At 50.7% G+C, this 16,092-nt stretch overlaps 1 protein-coding gene and 1 long non-coding RNA gene across 2 annotated transcripts in view; one reads left to right on the top strand and one right to left on the bottom strand.

Annotated features, from left to right (window-relative positions):
- The window catches only part of RNF157 (ring finger protein 157), an 80,934-nt gene that overhangs the window by 56,987 nt on the left and 7,855 nt on the right, over nucleotides 1-16,092 (top strand). The window contains exons 4-18 of the mRNA XM_059906516.1: nucleotides 1,208-1,354; nucleotides 1,804-1,921; nucleotides 2,384-2,450; nucleotides 2,755-2,798; nucleotides 3,414-3,461; nucleotides 5,217-5,288; nucleotides 5,784-5,943; nucleotides 6,077-6,189; nucleotides 8,209-8,447; nucleotides 9,174-9,282; nucleotides 11,324-11,435; nucleotides 11,912-12,084; nucleotides 12,371-12,445; nucleotides 13,258-13,306; nucleotides 15,421-15,531. Of these exons, the coding sequence (XP_059762499.1) occupies nucleotides 1,208-1,354; nucleotides 1,804-1,921; nucleotides 2,384-2,450; nucleotides 2,755-2,798; nucleotides 3,414-3,461; nucleotides 5,217-5,288; nucleotides 5,784-5,943; nucleotides 6,077-6,189; nucleotides 8,209-8,447; nucleotides 9,174-9,282; nucleotides 11,324-11,435; nucleotides 11,912-12,084; nucleotides 12,371-12,445; nucleotides 13,258-13,306; nucleotides 15,421-15,531 (1,637 nt within the window). The remainder of the gene's footprint in view (nucleotides 1-1,207; nucleotides 1,355-1,803; nucleotides 1,922-2,383; nucleotides 2,451-2,754; nucleotides 2,799-3,413; nucleotides 3,462-5,216; nucleotides 5,289-5,783; nucleotides 5,944-6,076; nucleotides 6,190-8,208; nucleotides 8,448-9,173; nucleotides 9,283-11,323; nucleotides 11,436-11,911; nucleotides 12,085-12,370; nucleotides 12,446-13,257; nucleotides 13,307-15,420; nucleotides 15,532-16,092) is intronic.
- On the bottom strand, nucleotides 13,305-14,668 carry LOC132354628 (uncharacterized). The gene is made up of 2 exons (XR_009499353.1): nucleotides 14,293-14,668; nucleotides 13,305-13,715 (listed from the first exon to the last, which is right to left on the bottom strand). It is a non-coding gene; the product is annotated as an uncharacterized LOC132354628 (long non-coding RNA).

Here is a 16,092-nt window from a genome sequence, read left to right as displayed (position 1 = left end):
AAGCATGCGATTCTCCGGGAGAGAGGCAAAAGGGACACACAGGGAGATGGGACAGGGAGATTCCAGGGTGGCGGCCATGTGCAGGTACGGAGGGATCAGGGTCCAGATGGAGCAGGTCAGAAGGACGCTCCATAAGCGTCCTGCTCAAAAAGACAAGGTGCATAGAATACCTGGTACGTCTGAACGTTGAGATGTAGACAGCCAAAGAGTTTGAATTTGAATTAGTGACTAGTGCATAAAAGACTAAGCAACTGAAAAAAAAGCAAAATGAGCACAAGCTCTAAGAAAAACTTACGCAGGAAAGGAAAAATAATTAGAGATTACTCTGTGGCTGAGCTGTGAATAATGTTGATGGACTCACAGTCGTATAGACGAAGATGTACCGAGCTAACAAAATCATGGTGTGTCACATGGTGGAAGGGGTGCCCCTATATGGAGCAGAGTGAGGAAAGAGAAAGTCTCATTTCCACAGTAGGAAGTCAGTAGATACTGACTAAAACTGAAAAATTAACATGCAGATAAATGCCAAAATGGTCAGCTACAGAGGTAAAGGCGGGTTTTCTCTAAAGAAGAGGAAAAGGGACAGAAAGAGCCCTGCTGGGTTTTTGTCACGAGCCTTGTGGAAACTATTTAAACTATGTGATTAGTAACTTTGACTAAAATTAAAAACTTTTTTTTTTTAAAAGCCTGGCAAGTGCACAAGGATGTTCACTGTGGCACCGTGAAATATCAGAAATCGCCTGAATGCCCCCTGATAGTGGTAACAACGTGCTCTGCCATCATTGAAAATGAGGATGGAAAGTGTATGATCACGGAGGGAAGCCCACAATATGTTCAATTAAAAAAAGAAAACAGGGGGCTTTCCTGATGGCGCAGTGGATAAGACTCCTCGCTCCCAATGCAGGGGGCCTGGGTTCAATCCCTGGCCAGGGAACTAGATCCCACATGCATGCCACAACTAAGGAGCCCTCGAGCCGCAACTAAGACCTGGTGCAACCAAATAAATAAATATTACAAAAAAAAGAAAAAGAAAAGAAGGAAATTCCCTGCCAGTCCAGTGGTTAGGACTCTGCACTTCCACTGCAGGGGGCATGGTTCCATCCCTGGTCAGGGAACTAAGATCCCACAAAAAAAAAGAAAAGACAAAAGATTACTTTTAAAATATTAATTTGCTACCCCGAAATGCTGAGTCTTTGTGGTTTTCTAGATGTGCCGAGGAAGTGAAGACCCCGGGGGAAGAGGCCGGCAGAGCGAAAGTCCACTACAACGTGGAGTTCACCTTTGACACGGATGCTCGGGTGGCCATCACCATCTATTATCAGGCCACCGAAGAGTTCCAGAACGGGATTGCCAGGTAAGAACAAAGGACCAGGGGACCCACATCCTTCCGAGACAGGTTAGGGTCTGTGCCTGACGTGCTCACCTGTGGAGGAAAACATTCTTTTTCTACACCCAGGTGAGAGCTGGTTCCTGAATTTGGATTTTCTTCTACACAGCCTTACTTTTTCACCTTTCCCCTTCAAACTATGTCATCTTGGTGCAGTGACAGATATCAGCATAGTCCTTCAGGTCATCATGATGCTGTTAAAAATCTATTAAGCTACCTTTCTGTGGATATGTGGGTTGAATAGATAACTTTAATAGCATTACCAAGCAAGGGCAAAGGAAAGAGATTATAAAGATCTTTTCTTCTCTTTTCTCTTCCACTCTATACTGAGAACCTGTTGATAACTGACAACAGGCATGAGACAGAGGAAACCGTCAGATAGTAACTTCTGCTTTGCTTCCCACTTCGATCAACAGCTACATCCCCAAAGACAACAGCCTGCAGTCAGAGACGGTGCACTACAAGCGTGGGGTGTGCCAGCAGTTCTGCCTGCCCTCCCACACCGTGGACCCCTCCGAGTGGGCTGAAGAGGAGGTGAGCTGCTGGCTGGCAGAGGGGGCCGGCCGCTGGGAGAAAGTGCAGGGCAGGTTCTGCCCACAGACCCACAGGGCGTGGGAGCTACTCAGGACCCTGGCCAGCAGCAAAGGATAGGCCCGGGTACTCGAAGGCCATGCTCCCCTTCAGCCTTGTAACGTCTTCATGCCCTGGGAAGGATACATCTAGTTTTTCTATCCCAAAGTAGCCCATTAACCCAGGATATCTTGAGAAAGCCGTGCCCAAAGGAAAGACCTGCAGGTTAGAAGCCTTTACATCTATGAGATTTTTTTACAAAGAGACTGGTGGCCTTCAATGCTACGGACTTAGGTCGTTACCAGGTTGATGGATGAGGAGCAGAGATGAGGTCCAGGCTTCCTGACGAGACCTCCCTTTCTGACGGATTACTGTGCCCTTTAAATGTGTTAAGTCCCTTTTTATTTTTTTTTCCTTTTCTTTCAGCTTGGCTTTGACCTGGACAGAGAGGTTTACCCGTTAGTGGTCCATGCTGTGGTGGACGAAGGAGACGGTACGGGTGCTTCCTGTCTTCTTTGGCTGCACTCGCGCCCGTGTGTAGCGTGCAGGCCTGGTAGCGGCTGCGGCCTCAGAACAACACGCCTCCCCCATGGGTATCAGGCAGTCCCCACACCCCCCGCACTCCTGCTCCCACGCTGCTCGGGCAACGAGAGTCCTATTGGGTGACGTAACCTGCCCCTTCCCGTGACAGCCAGAGGGTTCGTTTTGCCAGACTGTGGGACCCGGGGAAGGTGAGTGGAATCGAGGTGTGTTGTTGGCTTTCTTCTTCTTCATCCATGTGCCTTTATTTGTTTCAGAGTATTTTGGCCATTGCCACGTCCTGCTGGGCACTTTTGAAAAGGTCAGTGGGTAATGTTACAGGGCCTCACTTTGGGACATGTTGCTCCGTCTTTCCTGTGAGGACACGTGGAGCCCTGTTCGCTGGCGGCCTGGGCTCGGCAGAGTGGGTCTGGCTCGGAGGCTGCGCAGGGAGCTGGGGGGAGCACCACGCCGGGGGCTACGCCGCCAACTTGCTGCACGACCTTCAACTCCTTAGGCCTCGTTTCCTCTTCTTTTTTTTTCCTTAATATTTATTTATTTATTTATTGGCTGCGTCGGGTCTTATTTATGGCACTCAGGATCTTCGCTGTGGTGCCAGGGCTTCTCTCTAGTTGTAGTGCATGGGCTCAGTAGTTGCGGCGCTCGGGCTTAGTTGCCCCACGGCATGTGGGATCTTAGTTCCCTGACCGATTCTTAACCACTGGACCACCCGGGAAGTCCGTCGTTTCCTCTTCTTAAAGCAGAAGGGCTAGACTATGTGCTTGAAGACCCTTCCCGTATGAGGAGTCTGTCATTCCACACTGGCAGGGTGTGGGGGGCTGGGGGGGGCCTCCAGGAGGTGTGTAATTGAGAGAAGTAACAAAAGAACAGCTGATCCTCGTTGCCCTCCTTCATAACTGTCGTATTTTCGCTCCAGCACACAGATGGGACTTTCTGTGTCAAGCCCCTCAAACAGAAACAAGTAGTAAGTATTCGAGGGCCAGGGACTGTTGGTGTATCCCCTTCTCTCTCTCCACTCTTTTGCTAAAGCACTCTTCTTTCCCTTCCACCACCACCCCCCTTTTTTTAAATCAAAGAAGAAAAGCAAACAGGGAATGCTTTTCTGTGTTGGAAACTACTTGGGTGGCCTGAAAGGAATACTGATTTTTGTTGTCTCTGTTGTTCCAGAATTGTTGGTGGTGAGGCAGCCATTATCTGAGCAGAGGACTTTAGAAAATGAAAGGACAAGATTTATCTCCTGAGTTTAGGTTTAGGGAGAATGTTTTTATTTAAAATGCCAGGGTGAGAAACGTTTCCAGCTAAAGGATAAAGGTATTGGGGTCCAGTTCAAGGCCAATTGGAGCTCTTGGCTTAATTTATCCCAACATTCCTTTTCTCACATTCCAAGTTTGCTGACCATCTGCCCCCTTCCAGAATGATCAGCACATTATGCATATGTCTGCTGGAAGTCCTAACCCCCGCTCTGTGCCAGCACTTTCCTTCCACTCTTGCAGAGGCAGGAGGAGGGTCATGGAAGACAAGGAGGGGAGAGGTGTCAGTGGCATTGCCAAGGGAAGGTGGGTCATCACACAGAGGTTGTGGAGCAGTCGGGTGGGGGACAGGGTAGGCCTCGGGTTGAGGTTTTAAGAGAGGCAGAGGAGATAACAGATCCTGAGCCCAGGGTATGGCCTGGAAAGGCCTGGCCTCAGTGAGTTGCCTCATGGGAAGGCCTGGTTCTCCAGGGCTCCTGGATGGGATGGAAAGGCTAGGGTAGCTCAAGGGAAATGGTTTATCTCTTCTTCTGTCGCAAGATTGGCATCAGCAACAGCCTTTGTCAGACTGGAGAGTGGGATGGGAAATCGGTGAGAGGCTGGGCCTTAGGGGCGGGGATCACTGGGACAGGGTGGGGGGCAGGGGAGAGGAGTGGGCAGGCATAAAGAAACAAGGGAGGGGCCAGCTTTGGCACCAACATGGCCCAAGCTACTGGGAGTCAAACTGGGCATTGAAGTTGAGGTTCTAATGTTTTTTTGGTTTTTTTGGGTTTTTTTGGCTGTGCCTCGGGGCTTGCGGGATCTTAGTTCCCCAACCAGGGGTTGAACCCAGGCCCCCTGGCAGTGAGAACGCTGAGTCCTAACCACTGGACCGCCAGGCAGTTCCCAAAGTTGAGGTTTTAAGAAGCAGGGCCAACAGGAGAGTCATATTTTGCCACGTGTTGGATATGGAGTGGCTCTGTGGCCGGGGAGGGGGCGCAGTCGGCCTCTCCTTCAAGGTCCTGCTCTCTCTTTGCTTCTGCATTTTCCCTTCCCCTCTTTTCCTTGCCCATTTCTTCTCTTTCTTTACCATTCCCATTGCTTCCCGTTTATAATGTCTAAACTTAGCTTTTATTACATAGCCAATGCTTCTGACACATGGTCTTCCATCCTTTTCCTAGTTTCTGCCTTCCTTGACTCCGTGATAGCGGTCCGCAGTACGAGTGTTACTGTTGTATTGGCGCACGTTCCCTGTTGGGGATAAGGGCGGGTGAATTAAGCATTTGATTTTCGTTCCCCTCCCCAAGGGAACACATAAGTAAATAAGAGCCTCCTTTACTCTTCTAGGCCTTTGATTTTTTTCATTGTGAGTCAGTAGTCCTTGGTTACCGAAGGAGGTTGGGGGGTGGGGGGTGAGTTCCCACTCATCTCTCCCCACTCATCTCTCGGTAGAACCAGCCTGCCCTTGAACTTTTCCATTTGCTCTTCAGGTGGATGGGGTCAGCTACCTCCTTCAGGAGATCTATGGAATTGAAAACAAGTACAACACGCAAGAGTCTAAGGCAAGTTCCATCCACAGTTCTGAATGTACTCTTCCCAGGAGGCAGAGTGAGAGCTTCTCTGATTCAGCCAGGATCTAGGAACTTAGCATGCCAAACTCTGGAATCCATTTGGTCCTAGAAGGGCATTTCTTCTTCCTCGTTTCAGATGATTATACTTACGTAACTTTGGAAATGAGAATATAGGCTGGTTTGGATCGGTTCTTCGGCAGGGCTCTGCTCACTCGGTTCATTGCTCCCCACTTCCCTGGGTGGCCTCCCGGGCCCCTTCAGCTCCCACTGTCAGACAGGACCAGCTCTCAGCCTCAGAGGATGAGCCTGAGACAAACAGTTGCCAGAAGAAGTGAAACTGAGTGTGCCAGTGCACTTGGTAAACTACCAAGTTCAATGTAGTTCACCAAGTGCATGGTCTCAGCTCTGCAGGCAGGCTGCCTTCTAAAGAAAGTATGCGACGTGAGGGTCTCTGTGACGCTGGCCAAATTTCTGTCCCCCGGCCAGGTGGCTGAGGATGAAGTGAGAGATAACAGTGCCGAGTGCGTGGTGTGTCTCTCGGATGTGCGGGACACCTTGATCCTGCCGTGTCGTCACCTCTGCCTGTGTAACACCTGCGCGGACACCCTGCGCTACCAGGCCAACAACTGCCCCATCTGCCGACTGCGTAAGCCCCGGAGGCCCTGCTGGGTCCCCGAGGTCAGCCCTCGGGGGAGAAGGGGTCGTGGCTTCCGTGCGGGCTCTTGTCCATCCTGAGTCCTGCACCACCGTGTCCTGATGGCCTGTTTTCTTCTTCACAGCCTTTCGGGCACTGCTTCAGATCAGAGCCATGAGGAAGAAACTGGGCCCCCTGTCCCCAGCCAGCTTTAACCCCATCCTCTCATCCCAGACGTCCGACTCAGAAGAGCATTCAGTAAGTTGGGCGTTTTCACCTTTTGTCCTTCTTCACGTGACTTTGTGGCAAGTAATTAAACCTTGGCATTCTGAAGTACTGAGTAAGCTGGCCGAGATCATGTTGTGTTAAAAACCAGCCAAGAGTACAGTGGAAAATGAGGTTCTGATCATTAAAACCTCCCCTTTCCACCTTGGGGACTCAGCGTCCAGTTAACATTTACCATCCCTAGAGCTGTCAGCTTGCTGTTTCACTCCAGTGTCCGGGCAGATGGGGGTGGGGATGGGGTCCAGCTCTGGAACACCCCCAAGCAGAAACAAGGGGATGATTGTTTGGGATTTAGATACAATTTACCATTTTTATCTGAATCCTCCGAGAAGGTAACTGTTTCTCTTTGTCTCATTTTGTGGCTTCAGGTACTGGGAGCCACGTAGATGAAATAATTCACCTCTGTCTCGTGGTGTAAGTGATGGTGTCAAGCCTCCACGCTTTGTAGTCATAGACCAGAAGGTCTTGTCTTTAGGTTAATACGCTAGTGGAATAGATTAATTATCAATTATTCAGTAAATGGTATTGGAATGATTAGGTAGTGCTTTAGGGAGGAACAATCAGTTTAGCACTTCACTCCTTACCAGATAACAAATTCCAGGTGGGGTAACTAGTTAACTGCACTAAAAACAGAGCAAGCCAAACATTAAAAACCTAGAATAAATTATAGATGATTCTTTAGTTGACTATGGATGGGAGAGGGCTCTCTAAGCTTGAAAACAATGGAACACTGCCAAAAAAAGAACCTGTAGATTTTTTTTTTTTTTTTTTTTTGGCCACGCCGCGCGGCATGTGGGATCTTAGTTCCCTGACCAGAAATCAAACCCGCACCCCCTGCAGTGGAAGTGCGGAGTCTTAACCACTGGACCGCCAGGGAAGTCCCGAACATGTAGATTTTATCGCGTAAAAATTTTTAAACTTTAGATGTGTAAAAGATGACCAAAGTTAAAACCAAACAGCAAATCATCTAAAGAAAAAAAATGTACTCACAACATTTGCATCAGAGGAAAGGCTAGTATCTTTACCATAACTCACTTGAATGAAATAGTAGATAAATGGGCAAAGGATATATAAAAAATTTCTCAGAAGAGGAAACATAGCTGGTCAGCAGTCATTTTTTAAAAAGTCAACCACGTTAAAAATCAACAACATTCAAATTAAGATGAGAGACCATTTTTCACCTTTCACGTTTAAAAACTTCCTTTTTTAAAGATACCCCATGCTGGCCAAGAAGCAATTAAAACAGGTAATCTGTACTGCTTGTAAGGGTGTAACTAGAAAGATCACTGAAAATAAACAAAACAAAACAGCTGTGTATATTAAGAGCCTTAAAAACATTTGTACTTGGTAATCTAAGGTCTTAGAATTTAACACCCAGAAAATGATCTGAAAAAAAGAGATTTATGCACAATAGATGAACAGATGTTCATCAAAGTGTTGTTTACAGTAGGAAATGGACACAACTAAATAGCCAGCACCAATGGAAGAGTAAGGAAATGTATGGTATCTATGAAAAGGGATGCACGTGAAGGAAAATATTTATGTTCTGTGAGGTAAGCAGGGTATAAAATTATCATTAACACATTGATCACAACTGTGTAAACAGTACAGAGGAAAAAACATTGGAAGAAAATAACACTAGAATGCTAACAAAAGTTATCACTTTGGGTGATTTGATGGTTGATGACTTTTTTCCTTCCTTCTTTCCACTTTTATGTATTTTCCAAATTTCCTGTAATGAACATATATTTCTACTATAATCGGAAAACATAAACAGTATTAACAAGAAGTTCATCTGTAAGCAGAGTCAAGGAACATGCGGTTCTCTGATATTTTATCTTTCTTCTGCTTCTAATACAGAAGCTTTCCTTTGCCAGAGCCCCAGACTAGATGTAAAAGAAAGCGTTTTTCCAACGCAGAGGAAGAAACACGCTCATACCATTAAACGAAGAGTATTTAATTAATTTCCCAACCTGTCTCTGATTCCCCTAGTCCTCAGAGAACATTCCACCGGGTTATGAAGTGGTGTCTCTTCTGGAGGCCCTCAATGGGCCCCTTACCCCATCCCCGGCAGTCCCCCCACTCCACGTGCTTGGAGACAGACGCCGCTCGGGAATGCTGCCTTCCTACGGCAGTGACAGCCACCTGCCTCCTGTCCGGACGCTCTCCCCCCTCGACCGCCTGTCCGACTGCAGCAGCCCAGGACTCAAGCTCAGAAACAGTCTCTCCAAGTGAGTAGCCAGCATGCAATAGCGTTGGCCCTGGGGTCCTTGATGAGATGCTTTCAATCCATCTTTCACCTCCTCGGTGCTGGCTCGGGTCCCAAGTCCCAGGGCAGTGTAGACCCTCTGGGCTGTTCCCAGAGCTGCTCATTGCACTGAAGACCTGGGCTAGCACCTGAGGGGAAGTTATCCCATCCCTTGGGAGAGGAAAATAAGATGGTACATGGGTACTTAGGAGGATCCAGGCGGACGAACCTCTCACGTGTTCTGTTGTGGGAGGAGAGTATGGGGTATAGGGACGATGACATCGTTAGGGTCATTCAGGCCCCTGGGAGCATCACTTAGTCTGAGGACCGAAGGAACCTTGTGATCTGTATTTCTTAGGCGTTTACATCCAACTAGGAGCAAGTCATAATAAGTTTCCGCGGCAGAGGAAAGGAGGGTATTTTACAGATGAAAATATTGAAACCCTAAAAATGTCAGTGGTTTTCCCCCAGTTCAGACACAATTGTTTGAAGAAGCTAAAGGTAAAGCTCTGATTTTCTGACGCCCAGAAGAGGTCTCAGACCCTCTGGTGCCCTTTCTCACATCCCCGCTGCTTCCTAAGATTTAGGTTCCCTTCGGTTCCCCTCAGGGCCCTCTTCTCCCTGTGACGTCTGGTTAATGGGAGTGCAGGCGAGTTCTGTTCTTTAAGGGGCGTTGGCTGCAGCTGCTTCTCCCTCCGGGCTTATGCAGGTCCATCTCCCAGAATTCTTCTGTGCTGCACGAAGAGGAAGATGAGCGTTCATGCAGCGAATCTGAGACGCACCTGTCTCAGAGACCGTCAGCCCAGCATCTCAGAGAGGTACTGTGCGTTGTCCTTCCTTGTTTGGTTTTGGACTCCAGGTGCTCTCCTTCCTGCCTGCTGGCCTCTCCCGGCCCATCTGCTCCCATTCATTCATCAAACGCCTTTTGAACACTCTCTGAGACAGCAGCAAAGGTGTCACCAGACTCAGTCTTTTATCAGTGTACGGGGCCTGTGTTACTGACCAGGCATGATCCTTTATGCTGCGGACAGCAGCAGTGGGGAGACACAAAAGTCCTGCCCTCCTGGCGCTTATAGGCTTTGTGGTTGGGGTGGGGTGGACACAAAAGACAGCCAGTACAAAGCGTATGTGTCAGGCTTCCCTGGTGGCGCAGTGGTTGAGAATCTGCCTGCTAATGCAGGGGACACGGGTTCGAGCCCTGGTGTGGGAAGATCCCACATGCCACGGAGCAGCTAGGCCCATGAGCCACAACTACTGAGCCTGCGCGTCTGGAGCCTGTGCTCCGCAACAAGAGAGGCCGCGATAGTGAGAGGCCTGCGCCCCGCGATGAAGAGTGGCCCCCGCTTGCCGCAACTAGAGAAAGCCCTCGCACAGAAACGAAGACCCAACACAGCCATAAATTAATTAATTAATTAATTTTAAAAAAAAAAACAAAAACGTATGTGTCAGGTGGTACCGGGGATCCATGTGTCACGTAAGGGTGGGGATGCTCGCTTTAAAAAGTGGTCCATGGACAGGGGGACTCCCCTGGCAGTCCAGTGGTTAGGACTCCGTGTTTCCACTGCAAGGGGTGTAGGTTCGATCCCTGGTTGGGGAACTAAGATCCCACATGCCACGCAGTTGCAGGCAAAAAAAAAAGTGGTCCATGGACAGAGGAGGTGAGACGAACTAGGCAGATGTCTGAGGAGGGCGGGTTCTGGACGCAGGCACAGCCAGTGGAAAAGCCAGGCGGCCGAGTGAAAGATGGGATCCTCTACCCTGTGCGCCCTCACAGGCTTTATGTAACAGAGGTCAGCGGGCTGTCGAGCCCACCGCTGGTAAGGTGGTGGGCTAGGTGCAGCGGAGCATAGGAAGGTGAAAAGCGGTTCCTGTCCTGAGGAGCTCATGGTCCAGTAGGAGACAGGACATGTACATGAATAACAGTACCACATCTGGCACATAGGTGTTAGTAAGTGTTTGTTGAATGAATGAATGAATTTTAACCAGAGAAAGGAAGTGCTCCGAAAACAGAGACACTGACGTGCCGTGGAGGATCACGTTAAGTGGAGGGAACCACAAGTGTGATGGCGGAGCAGCGTTTGAGCTGAATATCAAAATTTCTTAGACAGGTGAGAGAAACGTTCCTGGTGGCAGGGACAGTACACGTGAAGCACGGAGCAGAAGTGGGGGCCCTGAGCAGGCCAGTGGTACAGTGGGAACGTGGCTTCACGAGGGCCCACCTGGCGGAGGTGTGCAGGCTGGATTAGGCAGGAGACAGACCAAGCCAGGCAGGAGGGTTGCCTGAACTAAGGTTTTAAGAAAAGAAGACCTGGAAGAGAGAACACAAGCTGTAGAGAGAGAATCAGTAGGCCTTTGCATCTGCCCTGGGCTGCACCGAGGTTGCGAGCCCAGTTGACTGATGGGGGTGCCGGGCGTGGGGTGGGGGGCAGGCGGTGTTTGTATTAGATCCATCGAGCTGGAACTAACCCTCCGTCCCAGAGGAGAAGCCCAGCAGGTACCGGGGCCTCCGCTGGTTTTGTGTTCTCTCCCTTCAGAAGGAGAGCTGTTTGTAATCCTGGGGAAACCTGGGGTGTTCCCGTGTCACAGCTGCTGGGTGACCTGTGTCACCTGAGCTGCGGTCTTTGTGTGGCTCCAGCAGCTGCTGGGCCTCGGGCAGGATGTGCTTGCACCTTCCCCCGGGGGACAGCCACTCCGGGTCAGGGCTGCACAGAAGTGAGGACGAGGAGAAACCGGCCCTCCCTCTGCATGTCGCCTCCTGCCGCCCCTCCCCGATCCCCTTCCCTCCTCCTCGCCCAGGCCCCCTGCCCTGACCCCTCCCCTCTAACATGTTTGACCGGCGCTTACTTCTTTTCCCCCCAGGAATGTGGCATCACCCCAGAAAGTGAGACCCTGACCTTGTCATCGTCAGGAGCTATTGACCAGTCGTCCTGCACGGGGACGCCTCTCTCCTCCACAATTTCCTCCCCAGAAGGTACGTGATGGGGGGCGGGAGCAACTGCAGGTCCTTCCCCGTCAGCCGAGTCCATAGTGCTTCTAATATTTCCTCCCGGATGGACTGGGGAGCAGCAAATTAATACCTAAGCGGCAGACAAAATAGGCCCTGGCTTGAGAGGAAGTGAGACTCGCTCTCTTGCAATGAGAGGGCGGCCTAGCGGCCGAGCTGGGGGGAGAAGCAGCTGTCTCACTCCCAGTCCTGCCGTCGTAAGGTTTTCTTTAACATTATGACAGGGAAAAGCAAATCCCTCATCCCTGAGGCTGAGTTTGGAGCTCTAAAATGTAAAGGAGCCAAACCTTGGAAAACCTTCCATCTAAACCCTATTTGGTGAGGGCCAGGCCGGGCCGCTGGTGTCCTCGCTGCCTGGGTTCAGGGAGAGAGCTCTGCTCCTGGTCCGCTCACAGCAGCCGGGCCTGACCTCCGTGTCCTTCCTCCAACTCCTGTCTCCAAAGACCCTGCCAGCAGCAGTCTGGCCCAGTCGGTCATGTCCATGGTGTCCTCCCAGATCAGCACTGACACCGTCTCCTCCATGTCCGGCTCCTACATCGCCCCTGGCACGGAAGAGGAGGGGGAGGCTCTCCCCTGCCCCCGGGCCGCCAGCAGGACCCCCTCGGAAGAAGAAGAGGTAAGAGAGGAGCATGGGATCGCCCTCGCCGCCCTGCTCTGCTCTGTACTCGAGTCCCAAGGAGCTCAGTCCGGGGCCTGCCAGGGAGATGGGCAAAGCCCCCCAGTGCTCGGGAGGGGAGCCCCGGAAAACAGGGTACCGTGTTGTTGAATCAAAGACTCCCTCAGATGTGATCTTCCGTGTGGCACCACTTCTGTCCTGAGGACTTGGTTTGGGTTTGCTGCCAGGCGAGCTGGGTAGGAGAGCCGGTGGCATCTGCACCTTGACTTTTGTTGCTCCTTTGCAGGTGACACCGGCGGCGTCTCCAGACTGCAACTTTGCGGGCCTCGCCGCCGCCGCCGCCGAAGAGCAGGATGCAGAGGTAAGAGCAGGGTGGACGGTGGTGCCCCCACCCCGGTCAGAGGGACTGCCCACGCTGGCAGAGGATGCAAATAGGACGGGGGCTGTTCTGGAGGAAGCCTTCCAAGGTGGTGCACTTGGATCTGTTAGAGGCAGGGTGCAGAGCGGAGGGACTGTGTGAGTTCTAGAGGGAAGTCTTCCAGGCCAGACCCTTGGGAGGGTGTTTGTCCTCCAATTCACTTAGTATTTACCTGGGACAGGCATCTCACATCTTCCTGGCACTGGGGGACACAAAGACCGAGTGACATGGCTTTTGCCTGCCCACCCCCCCAATCCACCCATCCCGGAGCTCCGTCTGATGGAGGAATCAGAGTTATAACTCAGCGTGAGAAGTGCTCTGACGGAGGTGTGGCCCAAGTATATGGAATGCCCAGCTCACAGTGGGGACTCTACAACTTTCTCTTGAGCCAGATGTTCTCAAAGGAGTATCTGGATAGGGTTGGGGATCCTAAAGGATTTCTGAAAGTTTTATGATCTCACGGTTTGCTTTTTCATTTGACAACTTTTATTTCCACCTGAGAGAAACAGTGTGAGCTAAACTATTACCGAGGCTATTCCTGACAGTCCTAGGGTCCCGCTGTAACGGGCCTCAGACCCGGTCCCTACAGGCCGATCCTGCCTCACCAAGCAAAATCTGCCTCCGCTGGGCCTCCCAGCCATCTCACATGGACAGGAAATGTATAGATACCATGAGGGTGGTTAGTTCTGTCTTCTGCCAATCAGTAGACTCATTTCACTGCTTTATGGACTCATAGTGCCTTCCTTCTGCCCTAGGGAAATGATGTTCTAGAAGAAGAGGACGGATCACCCACACAAGAAGATGGTAAAAGACCTGGTCTTTTGCTCCCTTTTATTATATTTCTTTCCCGGGTATTCTCTAAAGGGTACAGAAAGGGGCACTGGTGTGACTTGGTGGCACTGCTCAAGGGTGTGGCTTTGGGGAAAGGTTGTCTTCTTGATGGAATATCAAAGCAAGCAGGGTATCTGAGGACCTCAGCAGCCTTCCCGGCTCTTTCTGGGCCTCTGAGCCAAGGCTGCAGAAGATACATGTAGTTCTCCATTTACGCTGAGTAGATCCTGAAGCTTCTTGGGCAATTCCCATCTCCTTCCTTCCTGCTTCAGCTTCTCAGCTGCGTCTCACGGAACTGCTCCAGCAGCCCCAGAGCTCAGCAGCAGCAGGAGAACAGCTTGCTCCCCTTGGGGGAACGACTGTTAGGCAGTAGGTTTCCCTGCTTTAGTGAAGAAAACGGCTGATGTTACGGTAGCAGAGGGATCACAGCCCCGGCGGCACAGCGAAGGTGAGGGGAAGAGATGTTAGCAGCTCAGCGTAGACCAGTGTCTGTAGGCTATTGGAATGATTCTCTTTACCATCATTCAGGCCTCAAGTATATATTTTTTTAAATTGGAATCGTTGGTTTACAATGTTGTGTTAGTTTCTGCTGTACAGCAAAGTGAATCAATTATACATATACATATATCCACTCTTTTTTAGATTCTTTTCCCGTATGAGCCATGACAGGGTATTGAGTAGAGTCCCCTGTGCTCTACAGTAGGTCCTTATTAGTTATCTATTTTATATATAGTAGTGTGTATATGTCAATCCCAATCTCCCAATTTATCCCTCCGCTCCCTTCCCCCCGCCCACCATAACCATAAGTTTGTTTTCTACATCTGTGACTCTATTTCTGTTTCGTAAATAAGGTCAATTATATCTTCGGTCGGAAGAATTTTGTTTCTAGTAAGCCGAGAAGCGAAGGAACGACCTACATATAGAGCAAGGAAGCAGGGGGGGCGGGCTGGGAATCCCACCTGGGAGTGCAGGACCAGGCGTCCCAGGAACCGGTGTCTCTTCCCTCTGCTCCTCTGAGGTGCCTCCGCAGAAAGGCAACCTCCAGAGCAGACCTGGATCCCAGCCTGGATGCAGATGTCATGCTGGTCGCTTCTGCTTTGGCGCTGGCAGCTGCTTGCGGGGCGGTGTGGTGTGCAGGGGGTGCGCATGCGCACTTGACCACTCGCGCCTGGCCAAGTAGTGCCGGAGGAGTGGTGGTCGCCCAGGCTGTGCCTCTGCCGCACTCGCGCGCCAGCCAAGCTGGGGTTGGGCGCTACCTCCCCTCGGTTGATGTCTTCAGGGCTCCAGGCTCCGACATCTCCATTGTGATTGTCGCCGCCCCCCCCCCCCCCCGTAGAATATTTGCTTCTAAAAGGCACAGGGCAGTATGTGGTTTCCGCCTGACATTCCTTACGTGGTTTCCGCCTGACATGCGGTAAGCAGTAGATGTATGTTTCTTCCTCTCCCTTTCACCAAGAAAAAAAAGCGGGGTGGGGGGCTTGAAAAAATAACATCTAAAACTGTCCCCTTCCCATCTTACACGACTGTAGGTTTCTGGTCAGCCCCTTAAAACATACTCAGAATAGCAAATTAAGTCTCATAAGAAAATAAATCATAATTTTGCGAACGAAGTGATTCTTTGATTTGAGGTGCAAAATTATGCAACCAAAGAGCTTTAATTACCGTTTTATGTATTAGTCATTTCGCAGAGCCTTGTGGTCATAAACACACCCCACGTGCACCGACAGACACAGGCCGGAGCCGGGGTCGCTTCCCCCGTGGCCCTCCTAGCTCTTCCAGCCTGGCTTAGCTCTGCTCTGGGCCCGGGTCTGCGTGTCCGAATCCCACAGCCCTCCCCAGGTCTGATTTCTCAGGAACGAAGGCTGGAAAGGGGCCAGTTAAGGAAACAGAGCAGAACAGAGCGAGAACACAAACATACCCACACAGTTTCCTTTATTGTCCACTCTTTACCCACTTAATTATTGTCTTTTTTTTAACACATGATTTGATTTTTTTTTTGTCTCCATCCTTAAGATTTTTATTTTAAGGACAGCGAAGCAGAGAAAAACACAGCCAGGCCCTCTCTAACTGCCTTAACTCCGTTACAGGCCAGAGGACATTCGCATTTCTAGGTATGGCGTGTGACAATAACAATGACTTTGACATCGCCAGCGTGAAAGCACTGGACAATAAGCTGTGCTCTGAGGTCTGCTTACCCGGTGAGTGGCAGTCTGCCGAACATGAACTTGGTGGGAGACGCTCCCCTGCTCGCACCCCTGCTCTCACCCTGGGACACCCATCTCCTGCCCTGCAGTTCCTGCAAGAAGGCATGGGCTTTGCTAAGATGCTGGGAGCCAGTTGCTGAAAGGAAGTGAGGCAGCCTCGGGAGAGTCCTTGGGCAAAGAGCGACTCTGCTCTAAGCGAGACTTTGGGCATGAAGAAAGGCGCAAAAATCCCTCCAGATCCTTCCGATTTGGCCTGACCGTGCCCCCTCCATCATGATCTTGCAGATCCCATGGCAGGGGGCCTGGTCTTGTTTCCATCAACAGGCAGTTTAAGGCAGACATGGCCTCTGTGAGAAGGTCTTGGAAAGAGAGCCTGAGCCCTTGAAAAGGGAACCTGTAGCTCCTCAGAGGAGAGTGCTTAGTTAGGATCAGAGAGGAATTTCAAAGCCAGCATTTTATAGACTAGCTCTGTGACCCACTGAGCCCTGGGTTTCCACCAGTTGCCTTGCGCTCCCTAGATTTGTATCCCAAAGGAACGATCAGGGGTCAAGGGTG

Source organism: Balaenoptera ricei, chromosome 20 (assembly GCF_028023285.1).
Source record: "Balaenoptera ricei isolate mBalRic1 chromosome 20, mBalRic1.hap2, whole genome shotgun sequence".
NCBI classification, from domain to species: domain Eukaryota; kingdom Metazoa; phylum Chordata; class Mammalia; order Artiodactyla; family Balaenopteridae; genus Balaenoptera; species Balaenoptera ricei.
This window is presented reverse-complemented; position numbering and strand designations above follow the sequence as displayed.